General features: G+C 41.9%; 1 protein-coding gene across 5 annotated transcripts in view; it reads right to left on the reverse strand.

Moving 5' to 3' along the window:
* Positions 1-2,706: 2,706 nt before the first annotated feature.
* Positions 2,707-19,656, reverse strand: part of TMEM220 (transmembrane protein 220) — a 108,687-nt gene continuing 91,737 nt past the window's right edge. The window contains exons 1-7 of one of the 5 annotated variants that reach the window (XM_056549514.1): positions 11,847-12,290; positions 11,743-11,772; positions 10,650-10,710; positions 10,452-10,578; positions 9,529-9,588; positions 7,642-7,775; positions 2,707-2,819 (exon numbers count right to left, since the gene is read on the reverse strand). In XM_056549514.1, coding sequence (XP_056405489.1) covers positions 7,643-7,775; positions 9,529-9,588; positions 10,452-10,578; positions 10,650-10,710; positions 11,743-11,772; positions 11,847-12,041 — 606 coding nt within the window. In that variant the 5' untranslated portion in view covers positions 12,042-12,290 and the 3' untranslated portion in view covers positions 2,707-2,819; position 7,642. Of the gene's footprint in view, positions 2,820-6,189; positions 6,363-6,429; positions 7,776-9,528; positions 9,589-10,451; positions 10,579-10,649; positions 10,711-11,742; positions 11,773-11,846; positions 12,291-12,538; positions 12,641-19,656 lie in introns of those variants that run through there. The other 4 variants (XM_056549513.1, XM_056549516.1, XM_056549515.1 and 1 more) reach the window with 4 other exon arrangements.

Genomic DNA, 19,656 nt, shown 5'->3' on the forward strand with positions numbered 1-19,656 from the left:
GTGGGGTGGCATTTCTTTGGGGGGGCCGCACAGCCCTCCATGTGCTTGCTTTGGGACTTGTAATTAAGGACATTACATAAAGTTGGATCGGCCTGTAGTGTGGTTTACCACTGTGATTTTGAGTGTGACTCCATATCCAGACCTCCATGGGTTGATACATTTGATTTCCATTGATAATTTTTGTGTGATTTTGTTGTCAGCGCATTCAACTATGTAAAGAAGAAAGTATTTCATATGATTAGTTCATTCATCCAGATCTACAATGTGTTATCTTGGTGTTCCCTTTATTTTTTTGAGCAGAGTACAATAGTTCCAACATACAATGGTCTTTTCTGGACCATTGTAACTTAAAACCAGACAAAACATACAGATCTGTGAAACGTGTCAATGGCTGGAAGAACCGACCCATCAGAATGGGCATTCACTGATAAAACCCCTATATTACTGAAGTGTACTGGTAGCGCCCCCTACAGTACAGTGAGGTATTACATGTTCTGTACTCTTTACCTGTATTACTGAAGTGTATGCATTGACTAGTGTCTGGTAGCACCCCCTACAGTACAGGGAGGTATTACATGTTCTGTACTCTTTACCTATATTACTGAAGTGTATGCAATGAATTCCTGTCTGGTAGCTCCCCCTACAGTGCAGGGAGGTATTACATCTTCTGTACTCTTTACCTGTACCACGGTTAGCTGCTCCTTTGGACACCAGGTGAGGGCGGCTCCATTACTTTTTTAGGACACTGTGTACTGTACAGGACCCTGAAGAAGCTCCTGTCCTCTACATAGACAGTGATTACAGCTCCAGCAGATCTTTCTTACTTTTATATGTAAGGATTTGCTTTATCTTTATTAGTTATCTACTTATTTTTCTTTAATCCTCACTTTTTCCTATTTTTGGAGAACATTTTGAAGGCTTCAGAACCAACTACCAGGTTTCCATAGAGTTATAGTCGCAACATACAATGGTTTCAACATACAATGGTCGTCCTGGAACCGATCCGATTAATATTGTAACTTGAGGGACCACTGTATAGAGGTTTATACAGTGGCCTGTATGGGGGGGGGGGGGGGGCTCTCATAGGGTCATCATCAAGTGGGGGGATGGGAGACTTTTCAGCCGAGACCTATGTAAAAAGACATTTCTGAAAAATTCAGGCCCTTTATATAAATATCTGACCCCAAACCAGACCCACAATTATATTCAGAGCCCGTTAACAGTAATCCTATCCTATAAATACATTCTACAGAAATCGCAGGACCCCTGCAATCAGACATCTTATCCATATCCTATGGATAGGGGATGAGATGTCTAGGGGCGGAGTGCCCCTTTAAAGGGGTTAAAGTTCCTCTTCACTAGCTTATCAATCTTACCCAGTAATTACTTAAGAGAAATCCTAGATGTAGGGGCTCGGTGAAGGTGCCGGTGGAGGTGTGTAGGTGCCGAACTGGGTCACTAAGCTCATAAAATGAGACACAACCTGTGTCATAATCCAAAAGGATTCTAAACCTCTGAGACGTGAACTTAAGGGACAATATCTGGTCTTTGCCGCCATGTATCACAGAACATTGGTTGTTACACTTACGAAGGCATCAGGATTTCCTGTTGTCCCCGATGACAGAGTGTTGTCCTTTCCGCTCTATATTAACATAGGTCACCCCCAACCTCCAGTTGCCGGATTCGCTCGTTTCCACATCCCAGGAATTTCTCCCTGATAGGACCCCCTGGTGCTTATTACTTGGTTGTACTGAAATCTTTCAGGTGTTTCGGGTCGGACCTGGTTTCTGGAAGTCCATGCCGCGGTCTTCAGGTCATCAGCTGTGTCTGTGTCAAGGACTATGTTCTTAGCAATAGTCATAATATGAGCAAACCCTGAGTGTAAAGTCTCTGAGATCAAACCTTCCTTCAGATGACCTGGGGTGGGGGTGTTTTTGTAAAGCTGGTCTTGGTCTTTAGTATCTCCATCCTTTGTATCATCAGAGTCATCTGATTCTTGGTCTTGTATAACAGCTACAGGATCAGTCATGGTGCACAGCTCCTCAATGTGGCGGATCCTCCGGGACAGCTCAGTCTTCTCCATTTCTAGCATCAGATCAGAGACTGACTGTGAGACTCGCTTCTCATGCCTTGAGATCTCACGCAGGACTGTCTTCTCCAGGTCTTCCATCTGTCTCCTGATGTGTCCGAAGAGGGTGGCCACTCTCTCGGTTACCTCCATTGATTGCTCGGGGACTTTGCTGGGGTGCTCTTGTAGGCCTTGGATTCTATGGTAATTCTTCTCTTTTTTTTAAAGAGAGTTTCTCCAGAAGCTTCCTCATCCTTTCTTTTTTCTTCTCAAATGCTTCATTCATTAAAGCCACCAGATGACCAATGTGATCTCCAAAGGTGAAGCAAGAAGCACAGATGCAGAGGGAATCCTCACAGCAGACGTACTTCAGGAGTTCATTATGAGCAGAGCATTTCTGATGGATCATGGAGGTTAGGGGTTCTGTAAGCACATGTTCTGGGGACTTGCTGTGGACCTTAAGATGGTCCTCACACAGAAAAGCCTCACACATCAGACAAGACTTCACAGCAGGCACAGGAAGGTGCATACAGTAAGTACAGAGAACAGTGAGGACAAGACCTGAGCGTGCAGAGGACTGCGACCTCACTAAATCCTGGAGGATACCTTGGTGCAGGCGTCCATGATATTCTTCTTGTGTATCTGTATCACAGTCAGTGCAGTCCTGGTAGAGGGGGTGTCCACATCTCAGTCCTGGTAGAGGGGGTGTCCACATCTCAGTCCTGGTAGAGGGGGTGTCTACATCTCAGTCCTGGTAGAGGGAATGTCCACATCTCAGCATTTAAAGGTCCCGTATGAACATTCAGACAAATAGAGCAAATCACTTCTTCTCCCTGAACAAGGTAAAAGGGAACTTGTCCTCTAGTTTATCACCTTTTAAAGTTACATTTTACCACTAGTCCTAGATAAATCCACACAAGCCCTGGTTGATAAGACATACTGTCCACTGCTCAAAGGTCAGAGGTCAACCTCAGTGACTCTCATTGACAATAATATATTGCACATGAAAAAGGCAGATTGCTGAAATACTCTGCACAGTTATGTCTCAAGGAGTTATACTATATTAGAACGATATATTAGAATGTTACTATATTACTATACTATACTATTACTATACTTAGAATATTGCATTTGATCACAGATCTCCCAGGAGCAACCACAGAGCTGACAATCTAGTGCTCCCTCTTTTGCTTTACAGGATATTAACCCTTTATCAATCTATATCTTAATATTATCTTCACCCTGCGCTCCTACATGAGGGTGTGTATACTTTTTGGATGCTATTTCATAGACAAAGCGGCTTCTCATGTTAGTTCACCTTTTCGTAGCGTTTTATTCTCACCATACATTTTCCTTGTAGGGGCTCGGTGAAGGTGTGTAGGTGTCTGGCGGGGTCACCCATCTCATAGAAGGCCAGCTGTCCAGCCTCATAATCCAGTTCTATCCTCAATCTATAACAGGACATTTTCTGGGATTGTTGGGTCTGTTTACCATCATGTCTCATAATAAACCCCCACAGACCCCAGGACTTCCTGCTCTCCCCAATGGTGGATAGGTTCTCCACCATTGGGGAGAACCTATCCACCAGATTTACTAGTCTCATCCTCCCAATGATGTCGTCCTGAAAAAAAACTTTCCATGCTTAAGACCTGATAGCACTGAAACTTCTGAGGTGATTCTGGCCATAAGACGGTCTTCAATCTTGAATTATGGGACATAATAGGGACGCCACCGAGTAAAATGTGGTGGATACTGCGCAAAACTGACACAAACCGGCTACAGCGCTTCATACTTGGGGGAGAAAATCTGGTCACATGAGCCATGAAGAAGGAAGGTGATTGCTCCATGGGACGCTCATTAACCCTATCAGTAGGATAGGAGCAGTCTGCAGATCAGGTAAATGCTTTTGGACTTTTTGTTGCGTTAGACCAAGTGATCTCCCAGCCCCCAACCTTCCCAATGTTGTGCCCAAAATAGTTCTAATAACCGAATGCCTGCCGTAGGTGACCCTCCCCTCTTTGGTGGTAATGGACGCCGAATCATTGACGCCTTGCTGGTGGAGCCACTACTATCTGACATTTAGGGCAGCCATAACTCTCAGCTGTTGGCGGAATTAACTCTCCTATTGAAGTATATGGGTGTGATAAGACAATATAATATGGAGGTATATAGGTGTGATAAGACAATATAATAAGGAGGTATATGGGTGTGATAAGACAATATAATATGGAGGTATATGGGTGTGATAAGACAATATAATATGGAGGTATATGGGTGTGATAAGACAATATAATAAGGAGGTATATGGGTGCGATAAGACAATATAATAAGGAGGTATATGGGTGTGATAAGACAATATAATATGGAGGTATATGGGTGTGATAAGACAATATAATATGGAGGTATATGGGTGTGATAAGACAATATAATATGGAGGTATATGGGTGCGATAAGACAATATAATAAGGAGGTATATGGGTGCGATAAGACAATATAATATGGAGGTATATGGGTGCGATAAGACAATATAATATGGAGGTATATGGGTGCGATAAGACAATATAATATGGAGGTATATAGGTGCGATAAGACAATATAATATGGAGATATATGGGAGTGATAAGACAATATAATATGGAGGTATATGGGTGTGATAAGACAATATAATATGGAGGTATATGGGTGTGATAAGACAATATAATATAGAGGTATATGGGTGTGATAAGACAATATAATATGGAGGTATGGGTGCGATAAGACAATATAATATAGAGGTATATGGGTGTGATAAGACAATATAATATGGAGGTATATAGGTGTGATAAGACAATATAATATGGAGGTATGGGTGTGATAAGACAATATAATATGGAGGTATGGGTGTGATAAGACAATACAATATGGAGGTATGGGAGTGATAAGACAATACAATATGGAGGTATGGGAGTGATAAGACAATATAATATGGAGGTATATGGGTGTGATAAGACAATATAATATGGAGGTATATGAGTGCGATAAGACAATATAATATGGAGGTATATGGGTGTGATAAGACAATATAATATGGAGGTATATGGGTGTGATAAGACAATATAATAAGGAGGTATATGGGTGTGATAAGACAATATAATATGGAGGTATATGAGTGTGATAAGACAATATAATATGGAGGTATATGGGTGTGATAAGACAATATAATATGGAGGTATATGGGTGTGATAAGACAATATAATATGGAGGTATATGGGTGTGATAAGACAATATAATATGGAGGTATATGGGTGCGATAAGACAATATAATATGGAGGTATATGGGTGCGATAAGACAATATAATAAGGAGGTATATGGGTGTGATAAGACAATATAATAAGGAGGTATATGGGTGTGATAAGACAATATAATATGGAGGTATATGGGTGTGATAAGACAATATAATAAGGAGGTATATGGGTGTGATAAGACAATATAATATGGAGGTATATGGGTGCGATAAGACAATATAATATGGAGGTATATAGGTGTGATAAGACAATATAATATGGAGGTATATGGGTGTGATAAGACAATACAATATGGAGGTATATAGGTGTGATAAGACAATATAATATGGAGGTATGGGTGTGATAAGACAATATAATATGGAGGTATGGGTGTGATAAGACAATACAATATGGAGGTATATAGGTGTGATAAGACAATACAATATGGAGGTATGGGTGTGATAAGACAATACAATATGGAGGTATGGGTGTGATAAGACAATATAATATGGAGGTATGGGTGTGATAAGACAATACAATATGGAGGTATGGGAGTGATAAAACAATATAATCCCAATTCTGGTCATTTATTATAACCCCCCCCCCCCCCCGCGGACACCTGTCCCACATACCATATGGGCGACTTAGATTACACTTTACCGTATCTCCAACCCAGGTATCTACAGAAATAATATCAGTCATGTGAGACATTAGACCGTCCACAGGGGGCGCAGTCCAGACTACAGAACCAGATACAGATCTCTGGATTAAGAGGATTTAATCTGATGACAGAGTGATATACAACATGATACAATATAATATATATATATATATATATATATATATATATATATATATATATAAAGAGACATACAGAATAGTGCACAAAGACAGAAAGAACCAGGACACCCCGGAATACACTCCTCTCAGTGATGGAATGGGGCTTCATATGCACAGGACCTCACAGAGGGAGGGGAGGGGAGACAATCGGCCTCCAAGAGAGTGACCCATGGGACACATATGACCTAATCTAACCCAACAAAACACATAAAAAACAATGAGACATGGAATGAAAAATTAATCAAACATCGGGACTAGCATGACAGACCATAGTGTGGATAATGGGAGAACATAGTATGGACCCCCAGTCATGGACAATGGGTGAACATAGTGTGGACCCCGAGTCATGGACAATGGAAAAACATAGTGTTGGCCCCCAGTCATGGACAATGGGTGAACACAGTGTGGACCCCGAGTCATTGACAATGGGAGAACACAGTATGGACCCCCAGTCATGGACAATGGGTGAACATAGTGTGGGCCCCCAGTCATGGACAATGGGTGAACATAGTGTGGACCCCGAGTCATGGACAATGGGAGAACACAGTGTGGACCCCGAGTCATGGACAATGGGAGAACATAGTGTGGACCCCCAATCATGGACAATGGGAGAACATAGTGTGGACCCCCAGTCATGGACAATGAGTGAACATAGTGTGGACCCCGAGTCATGGACAATGGGAGAACATAGTGTGGACCCCCAGTCATGGACAATGGGTGAACATAGTGTGGACCCCCAGTCATGGACAATGGGTGAACATAGTGTGGACCCCCAGTCATGGACAATGGGAGAACATAGGGGATCCCTGAAGATGGTTACAATGATGGACACCACATGGTCTCCACGTCAGTAAAGGTCATGGACTGATGACAACCTATGAAGCCTTGAGATTGATCTAACACTTGTTTTTGTAAGACTCTTATTAAATTATTAACTCCTTAATGGCACACATATTACTATACATTTATATCTCCAGGCACTGGACCAGATCAGAGACATCTGACAGCCTCTCCCCATGGAGGGACCTCTCGAGGACAAGCAATCTTCTGCCCTAATTCTTGGGTTGTCCTTCTCTCTTGAATGTGGCTCAACGACCCACCCCCTTACTAAGAAGAATTTTGGAAAACCCCCTGATGAGGAGAGATCACCACATGGTCCCATCTCTGATGAGGACAGAGACCACCACATGGTCCCATCTCTGATGAGGACAGAGACCACCACATGGTTCCACAGTGCTGAATGGTTGGAGACCGATCTGAAGAATCCTCAGTCTTCTCCAATGTGGTCAGTTCCAAAACATTTCCAAAAAGTCACCTGAGCTCAACATTTGGGGCCAATTACTTAGACAATTTAATCTGATTGGACACTGATCCGATCCTGAGACCCTTCATAGACAGCAGAAACATCTCCAACCCTGAGGACTCCATAATAAACAAGAGAAACCGCATCAAAGCCGCCATCTTCTGACCTCATATCACCGTCTTGCAGTGTTGTGGCCAAGATGTCCTCATCTCCTTGTGGATGTAGATGTAGATCCAGGTCAGAAAAGGGAGAACTGAGATGGACGAGGCCACCAATAATCTGACCCCCCCAAGAGAGGCTCTGCAAAATATATTATATAGGGGGCAGTATTATAGTAGTTATATTCTTGTACATAGGAGCAGTATTATAGTAGTTATATACTTGTATATAGGAGGCAGTATAATAGTAGTTATATTCTTGTATATAGGAGCAGTATTATAGTAGTTATATACTTGTGTATATAGGAGGCAGTATTATAGTAGTTATATTCTTGTATATAGGAGCAGTATTATAGTAGTTATATACTTGTATATAGGAGGCAGTATTATAGTAGTTATATTCTTGTATATAGCAGCAGTATTATAGTATTTATATTCTTGTATATAGGAGCAGTATTATAGTAGTTATATTCTTGTACATAGGAGCAGTATTATAGTAGTTATATTCTTGTACATAGGAGCAGTATTATAGTAGTTATATACTTGTATATAGGAGGCAGTATTATAGTAGTTATATTCTTGTATATAGCAGCAGTATTATAGTAGTTATATTCTTGTATATAGGAGCAGTATTATAGTAGATATATTCTTGTATATAGGAGACAGTATTATAGTAGTATATTCTTGTATATAGGAGCAGTATTATAGTAGTTATATTCTTGTATATAGGAGCGGTATTATAGTAGTTATATTCTTGTATATAGGAGCAGTATTATAGTAGATATATTCTTGTATATAGGAGCAGTATTATAGTAGTTATATTCTTGTATATAGGAGCAGTATTATAGAAGTTATATTCTTGTATATAGGAGCAGTATTATAGTAGTTATATTCTTGTATATAGGAGGCAGTATTATAGTAGTTATATTCTTGTATATAGGGGCAGTATTATAGTAGTTATATTCTTGTATATAGGAGCAGTATTATAGTAGTTATATTCTTGTATATAGGAGCAGTATTATAGTAGTATATTCTTGTATATAGGAGCAGTATTATAGTAGTTATATTCTTGTATATAGGAGCGGTATTATAGTAGTTATATTCTTGTATATAGGAGCAGTATTATAGTAGATATATTCTTGTATATAGGAGCAGTATTATAGTAGTTATATTCTTGTATATAGGAGCAGTATTATAGTAGTTATATTCTTGTATATAGGAGGCAGTATTATAGTAGTTATATTCTTGTATATAGGGGCAGTATTATAGTAGTTATATTCTTGTATATAGGAGCAGTATTATAGTAGTTATATTCTTGTATATAGGAGCAGTATTATAGTAGTTATATTCTTGTATATAGGAGCAGTATTATAGTAGATATATTCTTGTATATAGGAGCAGTATTATAGTAGTTATATTCTTGTATATAGGAGCAGTATTATAGTAGCTATATTCTTGTATATAGGGGCAGTATTATAGTAGTTATATTCTTGTATATAGGAGCAGTATTATAGTAGTTATATTCTTGTATATAGGAGGCAGTATTATAGTAGTTATATTCTTGTATATAGGGGCAGTATTATAGTAGTTATATTCTTGTATATAGGAGCAGTATTATAGTAGTTATATTCTTGTATATAGGAGCAGTATTATAGTAGTTATATTCTTGTATATAGGAGCAGTATTATAGTAGATATATTCTTGTATATAGGAGCAGTATTATAGTAGTTATATTCTTGTATATAGGAGCAGTATTATAGTAGCTATATTCTTGTATATAGGGGCAGTATTATAGTAGTTATATTCTTGTATATAGGAGCAGTATTATAGTAGTTATATTGTTGTATATAGGAGCAGTATTATAGTAGTTATATTCTTGTACACAGGTAACTTACCTTCCAGAGTCTTTACAGAGGAACATCCACAATGCAATGATAACTAATCCAGATAGCTCCCTAGGAGAAAAGACAGATTTACTATTTGTCTTGGGCCAATAATCTTCCTTACATGTTTTGTGTCACATTTAAGAAGAATTTTAGGCAAGTTTTCCCTAATTTCGGAAAAGCGCGAGACCATTATGTGGGACAGATTTCAGGCTGAGACATTGTGAGGAATCTGGTGCATTCATTCTTAAAGTGTACCCGTCAGATCCAACAAAAAAACATTTTTTTTTATATATCCCTCAGTACCTAATCCTGACCATGTACATCTAATTTTTATGTGTCTAGCACCTTTATTTATTTTTTTATTACACTTATAATTTAGCTCACTAGTCTGAATTCCTCTTAAAGGGAGGGGCGTGGCCTCACTGTGCAGGTCTCCGCCCCCTCCCTCAGTATGCTGTCTGCTCACATCTCTCCTAGTATTAGGGAAACTACAACTCCCAGCTTGTCCTCACTGACAGTAGCCGGACACAAGCTGACAGTGGGAGGATTATTCCCCCAGCTGAGAGCCCTGCGCTCACAGCTGTCAATCAAGGAAGTGTGTCCATGACTCATGGACACAGCAGGACTAGTATGTGTCCAAGCAGGCAGGGGGGCAGGTGTTTGACTGGCTTTTTCAGTATGAAATACTGAAATTTTTCAAAGTTTTTGTATCTGACAGTGCCCATTTAAGATATACGACATTGCAAACAAAAGTGCAAGTAGTTAAGTTCCCCAATATTGTTGAATGTGTGTCAGTCCTCACTGCAGATCTAGGGTTCTATTCACTGACATGGTCTCCTGCAGACATTGCCCTCCCCTCTATGTGTGTCAGTCCTCACTGCAGATCTAGGGTTCTATTCACTGACATGGTCTCCTGCAGACATTGCCCTCACCTGCCTTCCTCCTCGTGTAACAAGCCTCTAATATTACCCGAAACCAACAGCGACACCAAGAGATAGGACGCTCCCAGACAACAGAGGGCGCAGTGGAGGCCGGACAGAGTCCTCCAGATCACATGACCTACGTGACAGAATAAAACAGTAAAGATCTGGAGAGCGATGGGTCAGCAGGGACCAGGACAGTGTTCTCACCTGTTATGTCAGGATTTATACTGAGGAGGAAAATCAGTGCGGACGGGATCAGGTAGATCACCTGAAAAACACCCGAAATATCACAAAACATCCCCAGTAATACAAGCGCCATCTACTGTAAATACTATATTCAGATGATTCTTTATCTGTTTTTGGAAAATATGGGGGGAAACCAATATGGCCTCCATTATAAGAGACAACCAATATGGCCTCCATTATAAGAGACAACCAATATGGCCTCCATTATAAGAGACAACCAATATGGCCTCCATTATAAGAGACAACCAATATGGCCTCCATTATAAGTGACAACCAATATGGCCTCCATTATAAGTGACAACCAATATGGCCTCCATTATAAGTGACAACCAATATGGCCTCCATTATAAGTGACAACCAATATGGCCTCCATTATAAGTGACAACCAATATGGCCTCCATTATAAGTGACAACCAATATGGCCTCCATTATTAGAGACAACCAATATTGCCTCCATTATTAGAGACAACCAATATGGCCTCCATTATTAGAGACAACCAATATGGCCTCCATTATAAGTGACAACCAATATGGCCTCCATTATAAGTGACAACCAATATGGCCTCCATTATAAGTAACAACCAATATGGCCTCCATTATAAGTGACAACCAATATGGCCTCCATTATTAGAGACAACCAATATTGCCTCCATTATTAGAGACAACCAATATGGCCTCCATTATTAGAGACAACCAATATGGCCTCCATTATTAGAGACAACCAATATGGCCTCCATTATAAGAGACAACTAAGATAGCTGCCACTATAAGTTCCCCAAAACTTCACCTGGCTTCCCAGGATTGGTGGGGGGCCCAGCAGTCAGACCCTACAGATCTGCAGGTTGTCCCCAATCCTTTTATTAAAGGGATTATCCCACAATTAAAGGGGTTGTTAAGCATAAGAAATTCATGTCTGCTTTTTCCTATAAACAGTGCCACCCCTGACCAGTGGTTGTTTCTGGTATCATCAATCCCTTTTAATCCAAGAGACTATAGCTGCTTTATCCAAGCTTTATAGACGGGACCCCAGAATAACAAACATTCAGTTACTCACTATCCACATTTCAGCATCTGGATCATTGATCTGTAGGAAAAACAGAAAGGTTAGAAAAGACCACAAGATGGCGCTGAAGAGTGAGAGTCTGTAACAGAACATACTGAGCCGCTCTGTACACAATTTATCATTTCACTCCTGGTTTGCTCCAGCAGACACAGGGTTAAACGTACTTGCACATAGGCAGCCAGAGCAAAGAAAGTAGCCATGAGGCCATTACAGGCCCTCCACAGGGTCAGCTGACACCAGGGGCTGAGGCCAGGGCCCCACTTTAAGGTGGCCCCCGATCGTCCCTCCATGTTCCGGGGCCCTCAATGCTCCTGCGGATCCTGGTGGATTTCTCTTCCTTCTCTAAAACTCCACCCACAACTCCAGACTCCGCCTACACTCATAAACCCTTTCTCTGCCAGGTCTCTTTAACCTCCACTCTGATGCCTCACAGCTGAGGGTTCGTGACAGTGTATGGAGTCCAGAGAATCCCTTTATATACCAAACATCTCTCTGCAGTCCTGACAGTTTGTTACAATGTATCGGTGCAGGTAAAATGTATCCACCTCTTCATCTCACAGAGAACTGTAGCAAACCCTCAGCTATGAGAAGTATCAGGTCTGTAACAGTTTGCAGTCTCCGGATATAAAAGAGATCTTCCCATTCACTGACAGCAAGCAGAGATCCTGGAATAACAAACAGAAAGAATATTAGGAAGGGGCTGATGGATCTAGGAGATGTAGCAGAGCTGGGATAAGCAGTCCCATGTAAAAGTGCCGGTAATATATAGTAACATCACTGTGTGTACCTGGAGTCTGCTCCCTGTGTCTGCTGCTACACCAGTGTTTCCCAACCAGTGTGCCTCCAGCTGTTGCAAAACTACAACTTCCCGCATGCCCGGACAGCCGAAGGCTGTCCGGGCATGCTGGGAGTTGTAGTTTTGCAACAGCTAAAGGCACCCTGGTTCTAAAACACTGTGCTAGACTAACTAGTTATGACATTGAGGGCATGCTGGTGGTTGTAGTTCCACAACTATTATAGAGCCTGAAAGCACAGCTGTAGTTGGTAATGTAAGGCAGCGGTCTGAGCTGTAACAAAACTACTACTCCCAGCATGTGACTCTCCAACTGTTACAAAACTACTACTCCCAGCATGTGACTCTCCAACAGATACAAAACTACTACTCCCAGCATGTGACTCTCCAACTGTTACAGAACTACTACTCCCAGCATGTGACTCTCCAACTGCCACAAAACTACTACTCCCAGCATGTGACTCTCCAACTGATACAAAACTACTACTCCCAGCATGTGACTCTCCAACTGCCACAAAACTACTACTCCCAGCATGTGACTCTCCAACTGATACAAAACTACTACTCCCAGCATGTGACTCTCCAACTGTTACAAAACTACTACTCCCAGCATGTTACTCTCCAACTGTCACAAAAACTACTACTCCCAGCATGTGACTCTCCAACAGATACAAAACTACTACTCCCAGCACGTGACACCCCAGCTGTTACAAAACTACTACTCCCAGCATGTGACTCTCCAACTGTTACAAAACTACTACTCCCAACATGTGACTCTCCAACAGTTACAAAACTACTACTCCCAGCATGTGACTCTCCAACTGATACAAAACTACTACTCCCATCATGTGACTCTCCAACTGTTACAGAACTACTCCCAGCATGTGACTCACCAACTGTTACAAAACTACTACTCCCAGCATTTGACTCTCCAACTGTTACAGAATTACTACTCCCAGCATGTCACTCTCCAACTGTTACAAAACTACTACTACTCCCAGCATGTGACTCTCCAACTGTTACAAAACTACTACTCCCAGCATGTGGCACTCCAACTGTTACAAAACTACTACTCCCAACATGTGACTCTCCAACAGATACAAAACTACTACTCCCAGCATGTGACTCTCCAACTGTTACAAAACTACTACTCCCAGCATGTGACTCTCCAACTGTTACAAAACTACTACTCCCAGCATGTGACTCTCCAACTGATACAAAACTACTACTCCCAGCATGTGACTCTCCAACTGTTACAAAACTACTACTCCCAGCATGTGACTCTCCAACTGTTACAAAACTACTACTCCCAGCATGTGACTCTCCAACTGTTACAAAACTACTACTCCCAGCATGTGACTCTCCAACTGTTACAAAACTACTACTCCCAGCATGTTACTCTCCAACAGATACAGAACAACTACTCCCAGCATGTGACTCTCCAACTGATACAACTCTACTACTCCCAGCATGTGACTTTCCAACTGCTACAAAACTACTACTCCCAGCATGTGACTCTCCAACAGATACAAAACTACTACTCCCAACATGTGACTCTCCAGATACAAAACTACTACTCCCAGCATGTGACTCTCCAACTGTTACAAAACTACTACTCCCAGCATGTGACTCTCCAACAGATACAAAACTACTACTCCCAGCATGTGACTCTCCAACAGATACAAAACTACTACTCCCAGCATGTGACTCTCCAACTGTTACAAAACTACTACTCCCAGCATGTGACTCTCCAACAGATACAAAACTACTACTCCCAGCATGTGACTCTCCAACAGATACAAAACTACTACTCCCAGCATGTGACTCTCCAACTGTTACAAAACTACTACTCCCAGCATGTGACTCTCCAACTGATACAAAACTACTACTCCCAGCATGTGACTCTCCAACAGATACAAAACTACTACTCTCAGCATGTGACTCTCCAACTGATACTTAACTACTACTCCCAGCATGTGACACTCCACCTGTAGCAAAACTACTACTCCCAGCATGTGACTCTCCAACTGATACATAACTACTAGTCCCAGCATGTGACTCTCCAACAGACACAAAACTACTACTCCCAGCATGTGACTCTCCAACAGATACAAAACTACTACTCCCAGCATGTGACTCTCCAACTGTCACAAAACTACTACTCCCAGCATGTGACTCTCCAACTGTCACAAAACTACTACTCCCAGCATGTGACTCTCCAACTGTTACAAAACTACTACTCCCAGCATGTGACACTCCAACTGTAACAAAACTACTACTCCCAGCATGTTACTCTCCAACAGATACAAAACTACTACTCCCAGCATGTGACTCTCCAACTGTTACAAAACTACTACTCCCAGCATGTGACTCTCCAACAGATACAAAACTACTACTCCCAGCATGTGACTCTCCAACTGTTACAGAACTACTACTCCCAGCATGTGACTCTCGACTCTCCAACTGTTACAGAACTACTACTCCCAGCATGTGACTCAACAACTGTTACAGAACTACTACTCCCAGCATGTGACGCTCCAACTGTTACAAAACTACTACTCCCAGCATTTGACTGTCCAACTGTTACAGAATTACTACTCCCAGCATGTCACTCTCCAACTGTTACAAAACTACTACTACTCCCAGCATGTGACTCTTCAACTGTTACAAAACTACTACTCCCAGCATGTGACTCTCCAACTGTTACAAAACTACTACTCCCAGCATGTGACTCTCCAACTGTTACAAAACTACTACTCCCAGCATGTGACTCACCAACTGTTACAAAACTACTACTCCCAGCATTTGACTGTCCAACTGTTACAGAACTACTACTCCCAGCATGTGACTCTCCAACTGTTACAAAACTACTACTCCCAGCATTTGACTGTCCAACTGTTACAAAACTACTACTCCCAGCATGTGACTCTCCAACTGTTACAAAACTACTACTCCTAGCATGTCACTCTCCAACTGTTACAAAACTGCTACTACTCCCAGCATGTGACTCTCCAACTGTTACAAAACTACTACTCCCAGCATGTGACTCTCCAACTGTTACAAAACTACTACTTCCAGCATGTGACTCTCCAACTGATACAAAACTACTACTCCCAGCATGTGACTCTCCAACTGTAACAAAACTACTACTCCAAGCATGTGACTCTCCAACTGTCACAAAACTACTACTCCCAACATGCGACTCTCCAACTGTCACAAAACTACTACTCCCAGCATGTGACTCTCCAACTGTTACAAAAACTACTACTCCCAGCATGTTACTCTCCAACTGTCACAAAAAATACTAGTCCCAGCATGTGACTCTCCAACTGTCACAAAAAATACTACTCCCAGCATGTGACTCTCCAACTGTCACAAAACTACTACTCCCAGCATGTGACTCTCCAACTGTTACAAAACTACTACTCCCAGCATGTGACACTCCAACTGTAACAAAACTACTACTCCCAGCATGTGACTCTCCAACAGATACAAAACTACTACTCCCAGCATGTGACTCTCCAACTGTTACAAAACTACTACTCCCAGCATGTGACTCTCCAACAGATACAAAACTACTACTCCCAGCATGTGACTCTCCAACTGATACAAAACTACTACTCCCAGCATGTGACTCTCCAACAGACACAAAACTACTACTCTCAGCATGTGACTCTCCAACTGTTACAAAACTACTACTCCCAGCATGTGACTCTCCAACTGTTACAGAACTACTACTCCCAGCATGTGACTCACCAACTGTTACAGAACTACTACTCCCAGCATGTGACGCTCCAACTGTTACAAAACTACTACTCCCAGCATTTGACTGTCCAACTGTTACAGAATTTCTACTCCCAGCATGTCACTCTCCAACTGTTACAAAACTACTACTACTCCCAGCATGTGACTCTCCAACTGTTACAAAACTACTACTCCCAGCATGTGACTCTCCAACTGTTACAAAACTACTACTCCCAGCATGTGACTCACCAACTGTTACAAAACTACTACTCCCAGCATGTGACTCTCCAACTGTTACAAAACTACTACTCCCAGCATTTGACTGTCCAACTGTTACAGAATTACTACTCCCAGCATGTGACTCTCCAACTGTTACAAAACTACTACTCCCAGCATGTCACTCTCCAACTGTTACAAAACTGCTACTACTCCCAGCATGTGACTCTCCAACTGTTACAAAACTACTACTCCCAGCATGTGACTCTCCAACTGTTACAAAACTACTACTCCCAGCATGTGACTCTCCAACTGATACAAAACTACTACTCCCAGCATGTGACTCTCCAACTGTAACAAAACTACTACTCCAAGCATGTGACTCTCCAACTGTCACAAAACTACTACTCCCAACATGCGACTCTCCAACTGTCACAAAACTACTACTCCCAGCATGTGACTCTCCAACTGTTACAAAAACTACTACTCCCAGCATGTTACTCTCCAACTGTCACAAAAACTACTACTCCCAGCATGTTACTCTCCAACAGATACAAAACTACTACTCCCAGCATGTGACTCTCCAACTGTTACAAAAACTACTACTCCCAGCATGTGACTATCCAACAGATACAAAACTACTACTCGCAGCATGTGACTCTCCAACTGTTACAAAACTACTACTCCCAGCATGTGACTCTCGACTCTCCAACTGTTACAGAACTACTACTCCCAGCATGTGACTCACCAACTGTTACAGAACTACTACTCCCAGCATGTGACGCTCCAACTGTTACAAAACTACTACTACTCCCAGCATGTGACTCTCCAACTGTTACAAAACTACTACTCCCAGCATGTGACTCTCCAACTGTTACAAAACTACTACTCCCAGCATGTGACTCTCCAACTGTTACAAAACTACTACTCCCAGCATGTGGCACTCCAACTGTTACAAAACTACTACTCCCAACATGTGACTCTCCAACAGATACAAAACTACTACTCCCAGCATGTGACTCTCCAACTGTTACAAAACTACTACTCCCAGCATGTGACTCTCCAACTGATACAAAACTACTACTCCCAGCATGTGACTCTCCAACTGTTACAAAACTACTACTCCCAGCATGTGACTCTCCAACTGTTACAAAACTACTACTCCCAGCATGTGACTCTCCAACTGTTACAAAACTACTACTCCCAGCATGTGACTCTCCAACTGTTACAAAACTACTACTCCCAGCATGTTACTCTCCAACAGATACAGAACAACTACTCCCAGCATGTGACTCTCCAACTGATACAACTCTACTACTCCCAGCATGTGACTTTCCAACTGCTACAAAACTACTACTCCCAGCATGTGACTCTCCAACAGATACAAAACTACTACTCCCAGCATGTGACTCTCCAGATACAAAACTACTACTCCCAGCATGTGACTCTCCAACTGTTACAAAACTACTACTCCCAGCATGTGACTCTCCAACAGATACAAAACTACTACTCCCAGCATGTGACTCTCCAACAGATACAAAACTACTACTCCCAGCATGTGACTCTCCAACTGTTACAAAACTACTACTCCCAGCATGTGACTCTCCAACTGATACAAAACTACTACTCCCAGCATGTGACTCTCCAACAGATACAAAACTACTACTCCCAGCATGTGACTCTCCAACAGATACAAAACTACTACTCCCAGCATGTGACTCTCCAACTGTTACAAAACTACTACTCCCAGCATGTGACTCTCCAACTGATACAAAACTACTACTCCCAGCATGTGACTCTCCAACAGATACAAAACTACTACTCTCAGCATGTGACTCTCCAACTGATACTTAACTACTACTCCCAGCATGTGACACTCCACCTGTAGCAAAACTACTACTCCCAGCATGTGACTCTCCAACTGATACATAACTACTAGTCCCAGCATGTGACTCTCCAACAGATACAAAACTACTACTCCCAGCATGTGACTCTCCAACTGTCACAAAACTACTACTCCCAGCATGTGACTCTCCAACTGTCACAAAACTACTACTCCCAGCATGTGACTCTCCAACTGTTACAAAACTACTACTCCCAGCATGTGACACTCCAACTGTAACAAAACTACTACTCCCAGCATGTTACTCTCCAACAGATACAAAACTACTACTCCCAGCATGTGACTCTCCAACTGTTACAAAACTACTACTCCCAGCATGTGACTCTCCAACAGATACAAAACTACTACTCCCAGCATGTGACTCTCCAACTGTTACAGAACTACTACTCCCAGCATGTGACTCTCGACTCTCCAACTGTTACAGAACTACTACTCCCAGCATGTGACTCAACAACTGTTACAGAACTACTACTCCCAGCATGTGACGCTCCAACTGTTACAAAACTACTACTCCCAGCATTTGACTGTCCAACTGTTACAGAATTACTACTCCCAGCATGTCACTCTCCAACTGTTACAAAACTACTACTACTCCCAGCATGTGACTCTTCAACTGTTACAAAACTACTACTCCCAGCATGTGACTCTCCAACTGTTACAAAACTACTACTCCCAGCATGTGACTCTCCAACTGTTACAAAACTACTACTCCCAGCATGTGACTCACCAACTGTTACAAAACTACTACTCCCAGCATTTGACTGTCCAACTGTTACAGAACTACTACTCCCAGCATGTGACTCTCCAACTGTTACAAAACTACTACTCCCAGCATTTGACTGTCCAACTGTTACAGAACTACTACTCCCAGCATGTGACTCTCCAACTGTTACAAAACTACTACTCCTAGCATGTCACTCTCCAACTGTTACAAAACTGCTACTACTCCCAGCATGTGACTCTCCAACTGTTACAAAACTACTACTCCCAGCATGTGACTCTCCAACTGTTACAAAACTACTACTTCCAGCATGTGACTCTCCAACTGATACAAAACTACTACTCCCAGCATGTGACTCTCCAACTGTAACAAAACTACTACTCCAAGCATGTGACTCTCCAACTGTCACAAAACTACTACTCCCAACATGCGACTCTCCAACTGTCACAAAACTACTACTCCCAGCATGTGACTCTCCAACTGTTACAAAAACTACTACTCCCAGCATGTTACTCTCCAACTGTCACA

The sequence above is a fragment of the Hyla sarda genome, chromosome 13 (assembly GCF_029499605.1).
Source record: "Hyla sarda isolate aHylSar1 chromosome 13, aHylSar1.hap1, whole genome shotgun sequence".
NCBI classification, from domain to species: Eukaryota; Metazoa; Chordata; class Amphibia; order Anura; family Hylidae; genus Hyla; species Hyla sarda.